Genomic DNA, 12,008 nt, shown 5'->3' with positions numbered 1-12,008 from the left:
TCACACACATGTAAATTTGTACATACTTATTAAAAATTTAAACTAGCCATGTTTAAACAAGAAGTACAATCTGTAAATCCACCAAAACGAAATATCACAGGTTCTTGGATTTCAAGGCTCACATTTGGGAGGTACTGTGTTATCTTTTGTTTTTATAACATTTAGGTGCCAGAATACAACAAAACTTTTTTTTTTCATAGCAGGGCATGAATGTCAAAAGGATTGCATTGTTAGGTTTGTATTGCGCATTCTTAGTGAGCTTGTAGGCAAAGGACTTTTGTCTGTTCTTGATCATAATATCACACTTAGAGAAGTTCTTCTTCAGTGTAAGATGAAGTGGACAGTGCCTGTTCTATCTCTCTCTCTCTCTCTCTCTATATATATATATATATATATATATATATATTGGCAATAAACTCGTCTATGTCAACACATACAACCTTATTAGCTATTAAAACAGTCGCTAAACCTCTATGGAGAAAACATGCGCTCACATCTTACGAAAAGCAAGGAGAAACTTGGACATGGAGCCCTTCTGATCGTCATGTGTCATGCCAGACTTCTCGCACTATTTCAGACACTTGCGGCACTGTGTGTGTTTTGGAGGCATCTACACTAAGGCAGTACTCGTGGATGTAAACCTTACTGTCCGACATGTACAAATATGAGCACACAGTCGGTGAAGTTCAATGGCAGAGGGCCAGATAGATTCTCCACCCTGCAGTTAAGTCAACACTACACTTACGTGTGACATTGAAGTTGCTGTTACGGGGAGCGACACTGCCAGAAAGTTGTAACGAAATATGTGAACCTATGGAGGACGCGAGTGAAGGTTTCAGTGCTGTTACGAAATTATGTATAGATAATTGCTACTCTTAATCACTTTTTGAATGTAGGTATCCATGGACCTTCATCGACGTATTGATACAATACGATTTCGTTTTTCAGAAGGTCAAACTCTGAGATACACGCTGGAATCGAAACCCAACCCCACCCATTTGAGGCAGGTCCATTGGCTTTTAAGGAAAATTGTTTAACCGTTATGTTTGAATTTGAAGAAAACGTTGCCAAGACAAGTATATAAGTCACGGGAAGCGGTACTTGTGGGCGGCAGCTCCTCGGAAGGACGGCGGTTGGTTCGGCAAATTACATCTCATCTCCTGGCACTCCCAATGAAGTATGAAAAACTCAAGGATGTCGTTGACTGGTACTGTTAAATATATACTAGGAAGAACTTCGACGTCTGTGTGACTAAAGCGAATGGGATACTTCGTTTTTCAACGTCGAGTGATGCCACTGAACAACTATGAGAATCTCATGTGGGCCCGAAAGTCAAAATTTCGTTTCCTGCATTAAAAGTAAATGACTTCAGATTATGCAAATGACAACCACTAGTATGAAACAGGGATATTGTCAATAAAAGCCTTACAAGACTAAAGATTTTACAATTAACGGATCCGAAAATGTTATACGTGATCCCAACACGAAAGGCGTAAGGCCGTAAGTTACGAAAGTGACCGACATCATCACATCTGCTTTGAGATTAAGGGACATGCGCGTATCACGGTGGTACTAGTATTGATTTCCTATGATCTGCTATATTTAGAACATCTTGTTGATGAAAACAAGAGTGGTATCACCATGAAACAGTGAATGACATTGGTACAGCCAATTTCTCACACTCACTGCACCAGTAGGAGCGACCATCACCGACCGCAACCCCTCCCCTTCCACCGACCCGACCCACATAACGAGCGGGCGGTAATTTTTAGAAAACTATGCGAGTATGTGTCTCTGGTCCCTGGGTACACAAACAGCTCTAGCGCGATCAGGGTGGGGTGTGCAAGGGGTTAAGTCTGCGGTGATAAGAACTATTACCAGGGTTTTGCCTTAAAGGAAGCATATGATGTACTGTTCCTTAGATTTTGTCTCTTGAAAACGTGTTCACCAATCTGCCAATACCTCTTACAAGTAGACCGTCGTCGCTCAGCTTAAGCTTCTTACTTGGCTCACTGTGGTCTCGACTGACGACACAGAAGTTGCAATACAAAACTGTACCGCCCCAAAATAAGCCTCACTGAGTTCCTACAGGGAAACCAAGCTTGTTTTTTTCGTGGCTGACGCCGTAACAAGACCCAAGCCGCCATGGGGAAGTGCGTATCCAAGAACAGGGAAGAGAAGGATCTGCAGCCGGTAAATGTCGAGCCCGTGGCGAACGCAAGAACCGCGCGATCTGCCGGCAACGCTCCCGGCCCTCGGAGGCTCACGCTTCTGGCAGAGAACCTCGGTAAGATGATTCGCCAGTTCCTCTTTCCTTGCACAGTTATACATTGTATAGCAATTACCCATACCAACTGTGGATGCAAATGTAACGACAGGCATATCTGTTTACCCCACAACTGAGATAACAGACACAGAATTAACACTCTTGTCGTGCCTCAGATTTAGTATCACAGATAACAAGCTAGTTGACGTAGAGATAGTCAAGAACATAGAGGCAAACAAGACCATAAAATATATCATTTTGCTCTTAGAACTAGAATTGGCATATTGGCAGTTCAGTAAATTGATGGGTGCAGTCGCTATTACGACGGACGTGTTGAATGCGTATTATTTTGTTGATCATCCAAATTTTACTGGAGAGTTATCTCGGACGATGTATGAATCGTCCGTGCCAGGCCCTAGTTTTGTCATGAAAATTGCCTGAAAACGTTTGACCTAACGTGTTTATTTAGTGTTAAAACATAGATCCATATGCACATGCCAGAGCGTGTACACTCTGCCCGCCATCATGAAAACAAGATCAACCAAGTTCATTGACATACTGACCATAATTGGGCAATGGTCAAGGTTTAAGGGTCAGTCTAACCAGATGCGTGTGGGTAGTATGGCATTCTCTATCGTCAACCGTTAGTGAACTATAATAAAAGATGCTCCTTGTCGACATGAAGCTAAGGAACGAAAATTAAAATTATTGTGATTGTTTTACTGACAGTCATCAAAATAACTCTAAATCTGGGATGATCGTACGTACGTATTTCAAACACTTGTCGCTTTGTAAGAGTTCGGGATTCATTGTGAACATTGTGCAGTACACTTGTTGTGCGCTAATCCTGGGATCCAGCTGGCTATTGAGTTGTTGTGCATAAAAATTCGAACAGATGCAAACATACCTTACTCTCCGAGCGGGGGTTAGGCTCCGGGTGTTTTTTTAAGGTTTTTTTTAGTCGTTTTTATTGGGTATTCTTTTTTGTAATGCATTATATCAATACGAAGCAAAATAGAATACGAAATAGAAAACCCGATAAAAACGACTAAAATTAGTAAAAAAAACGTAAAAAAAACTGCCGGAGCCTTACCTCTGCTTGGAGAGTACACATACCTGGCCTACTGAAGATGACACATTGCTGCCATGTCTGTCACCAACACCTGACGTGATGAATCTTTCAGCCTGGGTAGGGTCGATCACCGGTCAAAACTGACCCATCAATTCTGTGCGCGTTATGTTCGATATCAATAGACTTACAACCCACATATTATACCCAAAACTTCAAAATCTTTAAAATGCTTCTTGGCAATCTTGCCATCAATGTGTTGCAGACTATTGGACGATTAAGTTTGCTTACAAAGCGACAAATGAGACTGATTGAGTATACTAAGCCAGAGATGGACATGAAACTGATGATTTAAGGTTAACTGGTCATGAAGGACGTCTTGCGCACTTGTATGACCTCGATGCAATGGCGTGTTCTTCTTAGTGAAGCATTGTAGTAAACTACTGAAGCTGTCATTTGCTTTCTACGCAAAATTTTCTAGAAACAATTATAAATCCTCTCACAAAATAAAAAACATCAAAGAATTCTAATGTAGCCGATGCTACGGCCGCGTGGCGCGTTGGTACACCCGATCCCTCGATCTCGGAAGTTAAGCAACGCGACGGTCCGGACAGTGCTTGGATGGGAGACCAACCAAGGACGTCCGGATTGCTGTAGCCTCACGAAGCTTTCCACGAAATCGTCTTCCGGGAGGGACGTAAAACGGGGGTCCCGTGCTCGAGGAGGTGCCTCGACCACGTTAATCAGCCTCATTACTCATAATGGGTACCTACTGGCTGGCAAAATACACCTGGTGATTATAAGCTTGAGTCTTTGCCCCCTAGGCGTCCAAAGAGCCCCGCCCTTTCCAATCACCCCTCCTCTAGCCTCCCCTAGCCCATCAATTAGCGACAATGACGTCATTCCAGGCACTCTCTGAAGTTTATTCAGGCCTCAGAGGTTGTTTTGACTCAAATAACGCCTCCATCCTATTTTAACAGTTCCATCAAGCTTGTATATATAAAATCAACCTTCAGACCTCTGAAAGAGTTGACTGGTTGGGTGAAATGTAAGAAGAATATTGTTGGTTGTATCAATAACTCTACTTACATGTTAATGCCACCAAACTGCCCTTTGACATTACTTTTTGGCCACTATGGTATACATAAGACATAGGGTACATGGTTCTAGATCAAAATAGCACATAAAATGATAGAAAGAGCCAAAGATATATGCTCCAAAAGCTCCTCCTCTTGAACTTCCATTCATGTATTCACGCTTGTCATCTCTCCATCCCCAGACCAGTGCCTGCAGGTGTCTGACGTGTATTTCCGGTTGTCCTACAACCGGCGCGCTCACCACACGGAGGAGTACGAGAGCTTCCAGCTGATCGTCAGGCGCGGACAGCCCTTCCAACTCAGCCTCGCCTTCGACAAACCTTACACGGAGGAAAACTCACAAGTCACGCTCGAGTTTCACACAGGTAACTTCAGAGTCGATAAATGGGGATTTGCTTATTTGATTGAGGTTGTTTTTTGTCCTTAGGTAGTGCTGGACTTTCAGGTTGTTGAGTCAACATTGCGAAAACAAAAGATATCAAATATCTTTCATTATGTGATTTATAGATATAATTGGTGTACTCATAGATAACCACGGGGTTGTATTCTTTCCTCTCGCTAAGGCTAACGTCACATTTCCAAACCGAAACCCAGTCGGGCTGTTTGTGGAAACTAATTTTTTTATAAAGAGAAATGTATACGTAGAAACATAAACAGATATGCAAACGGCTATTTTCCTTACGTCTTGTGGAGTTTGGTGTCTTTTATTTCATATTTTTCGTTCCCGAAAGCTGCCCGGTTTGGGAGTGTGGCGTAGACCTTTCTCTAAATAAGACTTATCCCAACTAATCTTTCATATTCCGATGTACAAAATTAAAGGCGACTCCCCGAAGATCAGTGACGGCACATTGGCCCGGGTGCCGGTGGACAGTCCTCTGGGCGGCACGTCATGGGGAGCAAAGGTCACGGACAAGGGTCTGAAGACCATCGACCTGTTAGTCCAGGCGCCGCCCAACGCTATCGTCGGGAAGTAAGGATAGTACACGACATCGTTTTCAATGAATTTTGTAATTTCATATGTACGACGCATTTCATATGCATCTAATAGTTTGGTCTTGTCGGTTGCACTGATGATTTGTTGTTTCTAGTCTTATGACTTACACTAACTGTTTGCCTATGACGACCTTTTGGAGATTCTGGTCTTCTCGTCACGTTTCGTCCTCTTGTTCATCAGGTACAGCATAGTTGTAGAGACGATACTGGACGGACACAAGTACCGGACAGAGAGGGACCCGTACTCACACATCTACATACTCTTCAACCCATGGTGTAAAGGTAAGGAGACAGTCTGGGACCATGGGAAAACGTTTGGTGCGCACTTCAATAGGATTCATATGCAAAAGGTAAAGATTTTTCAAATTCTGCTGTTTCGCTCACAGGACACTAATAACTAGCTTGAAAAGGTCGGCACATTATGACGGAACGGGCTTAAGCCGTACGTGGTCCACTGTTCACTGCATTTGTGTTAAAGAACTACCAAAACCACGTTTTGGTTGAGCTCGATTCATTCATTTATTTTCAGACGATTCTGTGTACCTGAACGACGAAGAAGAGCTGCAGGAATACATCATGAACGAATCCGGCATCATTTACGTCGGTAACAAGAGACAAGTCATGGAGAGGCCCTGGAACTACGGACAGGTAAGGAACACAAGTACAGCGGAGAGTCGGAGACCGTACTAATCTTTTTTTTTCTACAATGACAGTTAACGGGTGAAGGAGGAACTACAGGATGAAGAGAACAAATAAGTTGGAAGTAGCTGACTGAGTACAGAAGACGATCGATGCGAATGCACTTTACTGAGCTAGTCGGACTGAACAGACCCAGTTTGAGCTGGGATTCTGATTCTTCCATGGCCAACCGTTTTTCTTGGTGAACTGATCCATACTTTGCTTTCAACACCGAAGTTCTCAATTTCAACATTCATCAATAATTGAAACCATGACAGTTTATAAGCTATTGAAATTCTAGGATACAGATAGTTGTAGTAATTCTGTAAATATCTTTCTTGTTTCCGTTCCGCAGTTCGAGATGCCTGTTCTAGACGCCTCGCTTGAACTCCTGGACAAAGCCAAGTTTCCACCAAGGGCGCGGTGGGACCCGATAAGGCTCGTCAGAGTCGTCTCCAAAATGGTTGGTCAAAGTCGTGTAGACTTGGTGATGGCGCTTTTCATAACAAAATTTGACAGTAGACCATTGTACAACGAAAAGAGGGAACAGACCAGATTTATCTCTATGAAAATGGGGATACAGTTTTGTGTGTGTGTTTCCGATTGTAGTCAACATAACTCAACAACCTCTACTATGACATTTGGTAGTGGGTAGCTAGGTGTTGGGAAGAGGAAGGTCAAAGTCGATTTTAACCCCTTTGGTATGTGGCCTTGGTACTGCAACAGAACTTCGATTTTTCATCTTTTGATCTGGACTTGCTGTGGTCTTAATTTTTACTGGCAGATAGCTTGTGATGTTAAGAACAAGTGGTGTATGTTTGGGCTCCCGAGCAAACCAACTCTCTTGCTGTGTCTCTGTTGTACCGCCAGGTGAACAGTCAGGACGAGGACGGGGTGCTGGTAGGGAACTGGTCGGGGGAGTATGAGGACGGCATCCGCCCGAGCGCCTGGAACGGCAGCGTGGAGATCCTGCAGCAGTACCACGTCAGGAAGGAACCCGTCTGTTACGGGCAGTGCTGGGTGTTCGCAGGCGTTACCACTTCAGGTACCGTGGGAGTGGAATGAATATTTATAAGTGCTATAAAATGTTACAGTCATTCACTAAAGCACATTATCATTGGTCCCTGGAAGTCTAGAGATTTGATTTTATTCCCTAATAAGACAATTTTTAGAACACGAGATATCAAAATCAGAAGTTCCACTGCAATACCATAGAAAGTCACCAATGGACCCAAAATGTCACAATGCACGCGTTTCCTCCTTGTGCCAACATATAGCCTGGGTACCATCCGGTTTCTACCGGGGCTCTTTATACTCTCTACCTATAAAGATTCACCCATAACTTCTCGGGTTATGTTGTTCACAAACACATAGACAAACAGACGCACCCTAAACCATCAACCTTCCTGACGATGGTAACAAATAGCCGCACCATTAGACAGTTTCATTTTATTACTGTCATATCAATCGAACGTTTCTCCCCCAGTTCTCCGCAGCCTGGGCATCCCGTCCCGCAGCGTGACCAATTTCGCCTCGGCGCACGACACGGACGGGAACCTGGTGGTCGACATCCACTACGACGAGGAGTTCACACCCATCGACTACCTCAACACGGACTCAACATGGTGAGAAACAACTAGCTCATTCTTGCCACGGCCACCATTTCATTTTTCGATCATGTGGTTCATATTTAAGAATGAATATCAAATATGGGAGTTTTGACAGCTTCTAACAACTTCAGGTACCTCATAACTCACACAAGCCTAGAAAAGAACAAGAAAAAGTAACTACAGTCAAACCTGTATTAGGGGCCACCTCTACAGAGGGGCCACCTGTCCATAGTGGCCACTTTTTGTCGGTCCCTTGGGTATTTTATCTACAAGTTGCCACCTCTATACAGAGGCCACCTGTCTATAGTGGCCAAATTTGTCCGGTCCCTTGAGTGGCCGCTATAGACAGGTTTGACTGTATTGCAGGTTTTAGCGTTATCAACCCAGAGTCTGACCAAAGTCGTTAGTCTATGCTCGTTAGATGGTACCAGGCCCGGAATCGTGGAATTAAGAAGTTTGTCCATTTCTCCGTACCGCAGGAATTTCCACGTGTGGAACGAGGCGTGGATGACCCGGCCGGACCTGCCGGCTGGGTATGGCGGCTGGCAGGCGTTCGACGCCACACCGCAGGAGACAAGCGAGGGTAAGGACATTGCCAAAGACTTGCTGAATACATCTTTCATCAAGTCACAAGTTTAACTGTTGAATCACTGTTTATTTCACTTTTTTTCCAATTTCACAATGATTGCATATATGTGTGTAACACATACGTCGATGAAGCTTAGAATACACGCAAAATGATACGCCAAATAATAAATTTAGTTACTCAAGCAACGGCTTAATAAGCTTTTAGAAACGGTCAGACGTTTCAGACAGCATTCACTACCTTTCGTCAGTGACACATGTGTAAGAGGTATATTTTCACATTATGTTTAATAATAATGATGATAATAATAATCTTTAATAATAATATAATAATTTTTATACTTATTTTCTTACGTTTTCTTGTATCTTCCTCAATAGGGCACTACAAGTGCGGTCCGGCGTCTGTCCATGCCATTAAGAACGGCCATGTTTACTATGGTTACGACGCCAAGTTCATCTTCGCAGAGGTCAACGCCGACAGCATCTCATGGGTGTGTCCTGAGGACGGGCCCATGTACCAGGTAGGGGGGGGGGGGGGAGGGGTCAAATCAACATCTTTTTCGAAGATCACTGAGCATGCGTTGTTTACTTTTGCAAACTGAATGCACATCGTGAAGTAGGCTGTTAGTCGGAGACAGGAGTTTTTGAACATACTCTTAATGAGAGCCGATCATGGGTTAGAAATATGCATCGCGTTTAACTACGATTGGACGTTGAAACATGATTTTGTAGAGAACTTTTAAAAAATCTTTGCTACTCGTGGTGTGAGTTTTTGTTCGTTCAAAATCTTTAGCTAACATAAAAAAAGATAGATCACACCAGAAAGACAAAACTGAAAATACTCCTTCTGAATGTGAACATGTTGTGTTATTTTACTATACTCCCAGGTGTGGCAGCAGGAAAAGGGTATAGGCGTGAAAATCAGCACCAAGGCAGTAGGGAAGGACGAGAGAGAAGACATCACAGACCATTACAAGTATTCCGAGGGTATGAAGTACCGACGTTTTACTGCTCTGTATTATTAGTCCTGAATTGGTACCTCCTTTCACGGAAGTATTTGTTTGTATGTGTTGGTGTGTGTCCGCAGTTATTTGAATACTTTACTCCCACTAGGCACGGAAGAAGAGCGACTTGCTGTTGAAAAGGCGGTGAGCCACGGCAGCAGACCGCACACGTACGGCGAGAGACCGGAGAAGGCGGACGTCGAGTTTTCCATTAATGCTCCAAAAGAGGTCATCGTAGGACACGATTTCACGGCCAGCGTGACGCTGCGTAACCATAGCAACCAAGAGAGGAGCGTCAGCATGTTCCTGACGGCACATACCATGTACTACACGGGGGTGCCGGTCACACAGTTTCATAAGGAGAAGTTTGTGGTGACCCTACAGCCAAATGGACGTGAGAAAACTCAAAATACATTTGATTCTCTATGTTACGTTAGGACTAATTATCCATAGAGGAGTGAATGTGGGTTTATCGTCCATTGCAGAAGTATATTGGTCCTAGCCACTAAGAATAAAGGGTTCACGAAGAGTACCAGGAATGAACCTCTGTGTGAAATCGTAACGTTACCCCTATTTCTGAAATTCAGACTAATTAGGAAACCTAGAAAATACATGTACTGAGCTCTTCTATGCATGTTTTCGCTCAATTTCTTTCCTCGCTTGTTCTTTCCAGAAATGACTTTACACGCACAGATTGAGCCCGCCCAGTACATGTCCTATCTGGTGGACCAGGGTGCCATCAAACTCAACCTGTTGGGGCGAGTCAAGGAGAACAAGTGCACGTTTGCCGGGCAGACAGACTTCCGCTTCAGCGTGCCCAAGCTCAACATTCACGTAAGGACCTAGTCACCTTCGTCGTAAGATAAGCTAAGGGAATCTGCTTTCATGAATGGAGCACATCAATATATGCAGTCGTACAACAGTAGCAACTAGCTTGGACCTTCTGCTGTGTAGAATTTGGAAAAAAAACTTGTCTCTGCAATAGATGTCTTTTCAGCACCAAGGACAACTCTGTCACCTATACTGAAGTGTATTCTGTCAGAGAGACGTTAAGAACAGAAAATGGGTGGCAAGGACGCTTTTCTTTCGCTATGAGTTACAGTCGCAAAATACTAAAAGGGGGTGTTTAACTGGATGTCGTTTCAGCACCAGGGATAGTCTTAATGTCCATAATCAATTATACATTTAGTGATTTTGTTTGTTTAAACTTTGAACCTCAAATCGACCTACACGCCGCATTCCATTACAGATATTCTTAGAACTGCTTTTTCATAATAAAAAAAACATATTGTGCGCAAAATGTCCATGGCTCAAACGTAGACGTATGTCCTGGATAGATGACAAGATCTAGATATCAATTGTACGTTTTCATCCTTAGATCCCCGCCAGAGAAAGGTCTGACTTCCCCGTCGGAGAAGAGTTTGTGGTCGAGTTGTCTTTCAAGAACCCTCTAGCAGTCAAACTTACAAACACGGAGTTCCACGTCGAGGGACCGGGAATCCAGAAACCGAAGCTCATTTCATACAGGTAAGGACGACATTTATAAACTTCGGCCCTTGAGCAAATGACTTCTTAAACGTTCCTTAAGGTAATATATTGTCAAACTTATGGCTATTCGGATCTAATGCTTGAAAAGTTGAAGCGAGTTTTCTTGAGTGACAATTTGCATCTGTTCAAGTTTTGGGGTTTACAATGCAAGTGTAAAGCTACATGTACTTACGACTGCTACTACATTTGTACTAGTACACGTTCTTACTATCACTAATTGAACTATGAACTGTTTTCTGAACGCGTAGACTGCCTTAACAGTTTTAGTTTTGAGTATTTATTTACGATTGCAAAAAGTGCATTTTTCTATTGATTATTTCAGAGATGTCCGTCCCCTGGAAGCTGCCAGGACGTTAGTGACCATGAAGCCAGTCCGACCGGGCAGCAGGAAGATCATCGCTAACTTCCAGTCCAAACAACTCCACGATGTACAGGGACATTTGGAAATACAGGTCACAGAGGACGACGTTATAGACGAATAACATGCTTAGTCAGAAAGTGTCCTTGTAGTTTCTATTGCTGTAAAATAAAACGTTATAGGAAGCAAAATTTATAAGAGTACCATATCTTTAGTATGTGTTCTGCTGTGGACGTTTGTCATTGTTGTTTAAGTCAATAAAACAAGGGGTCAAAACAGAATTAATCAAGGGAGTAAAATCCCACCTACATTTATGTCTATTTTCAGTGCAATTTGAAGTTTTATTTGGATTGTACCCAATTGTGTTGGAGATTATTTTCAAAACAACCATTCCTCTTATGAAGCCGAGCATTTAAGTCAGTCATGAGAACTGTGCTTGCATTTTTCACGTCATATAACCTGGTCACCATGATTATGTTGTTTGTACTTCACACAGAAAATGAATAAACAAGTTCAGATTGCTTTTTCATGTACCATGTGGTGTCAAAGTTTGTGCAAATAGGTGAGTTACAATCTATTTAAGATAGTTGTACCTTCAGCTATCACTGCATGCCAAAGTTGTTTTTCTTACCGTCACTGAAAAAAAAACAGAAAACATGCTAGTGTAATGGTCATGTGTCCTTCCATTGGCTTCATGGATTCAATTGTAGTTACCTCTCCAGACAGCTATTTATCATCCCTAATTATTAGCCCTAAGGATACCTCATAATTTCTGTAGCTGCTGCACTGCAGGTATAGAA

At 43.0% G+C, this 12,008-nt stretch overlaps 1 protein-coding gene across 1 annotated transcript; it reads left to right on the top strand.

Annotated features, from left to right (window-relative positions):
- The first annotated feature begins 1,738 nt into the window (after window positions 1-1,738).
- On the top strand, window positions 1,739-11,739 carry LOC118426465 (protein-glutamine gamma-glutamyltransferase K-like). The gene is made up of 15 exons (XM_035835887.1): window positions 1,739-2,287; window positions 4,615-4,797; window positions 5,252-5,402; window positions 5,607-5,707; window positions 5,955-6,073; window positions 6,459-6,566; window positions 6,974-7,148; window positions 7,590-7,728; window positions 8,193-8,296; window positions 8,677-8,819; window positions 9,186-9,285; window positions 9,412-9,696; window positions 9,976-10,136; window positions 10,681-10,829; window positions 11,173-11,739. The coding sequence occupies exons 1-15, from the start codon at window positions 2,146-2,148 to the stop codon at window positions 11,330-11,332; spliced, it is 2,220 nt and encodes a 739-aa protein (XP_035691780.1). The 5' UTR covers window positions 1,739-2,145; the 3' UTR covers window positions 11,333-11,739.
- The last annotated feature ends 269 nt before the right edge of the window (window positions 11,740-12,008 follow it).

This window comes from Branchiostoma floridae, chromosome 11 (genome assembly GCF_000003815.2).
Source record: "Branchiostoma floridae strain S238N-H82 chromosome 11, Bfl_VNyyK, whole genome shotgun sequence".
Taxonomy (NCBI): Eukaryota; Metazoa; Chordata; class Leptocardii; order Amphioxiformes; family Branchiostomatidae; genus Branchiostoma; species Branchiostoma floridae.
This window is presented reverse-complemented; position numbering and strand designations above follow the sequence as displayed.

What these genes read in the sequence shown, in the direction of transcription:
- LOC118426465 (XM_035835887.1), top strand. Translation starts at nt 2,146, where the DNA reads ATGGGGAAGTGCGTATCCAAGAACAGGGAAGAGAAGGATCTGCAGCCG. An exon ending in CTCAACACGGACTCAACATG is followed by an intron (nt 7,729 to 8,192) that starts GTGAGAAACAAC and finishes TCCGTACCGCAG; the next exon opens with GAATTTCCACGTGTGGAACG. An exon ending in AGGACGGGCCCATGTACCAG is followed by an intron (nt 8,820 to 9,185) that starts GTAGGGGGGGGG and finishes CTATACTCCCAG; the next exon opens with GTGTGGCAGCAGGAAAAGGG.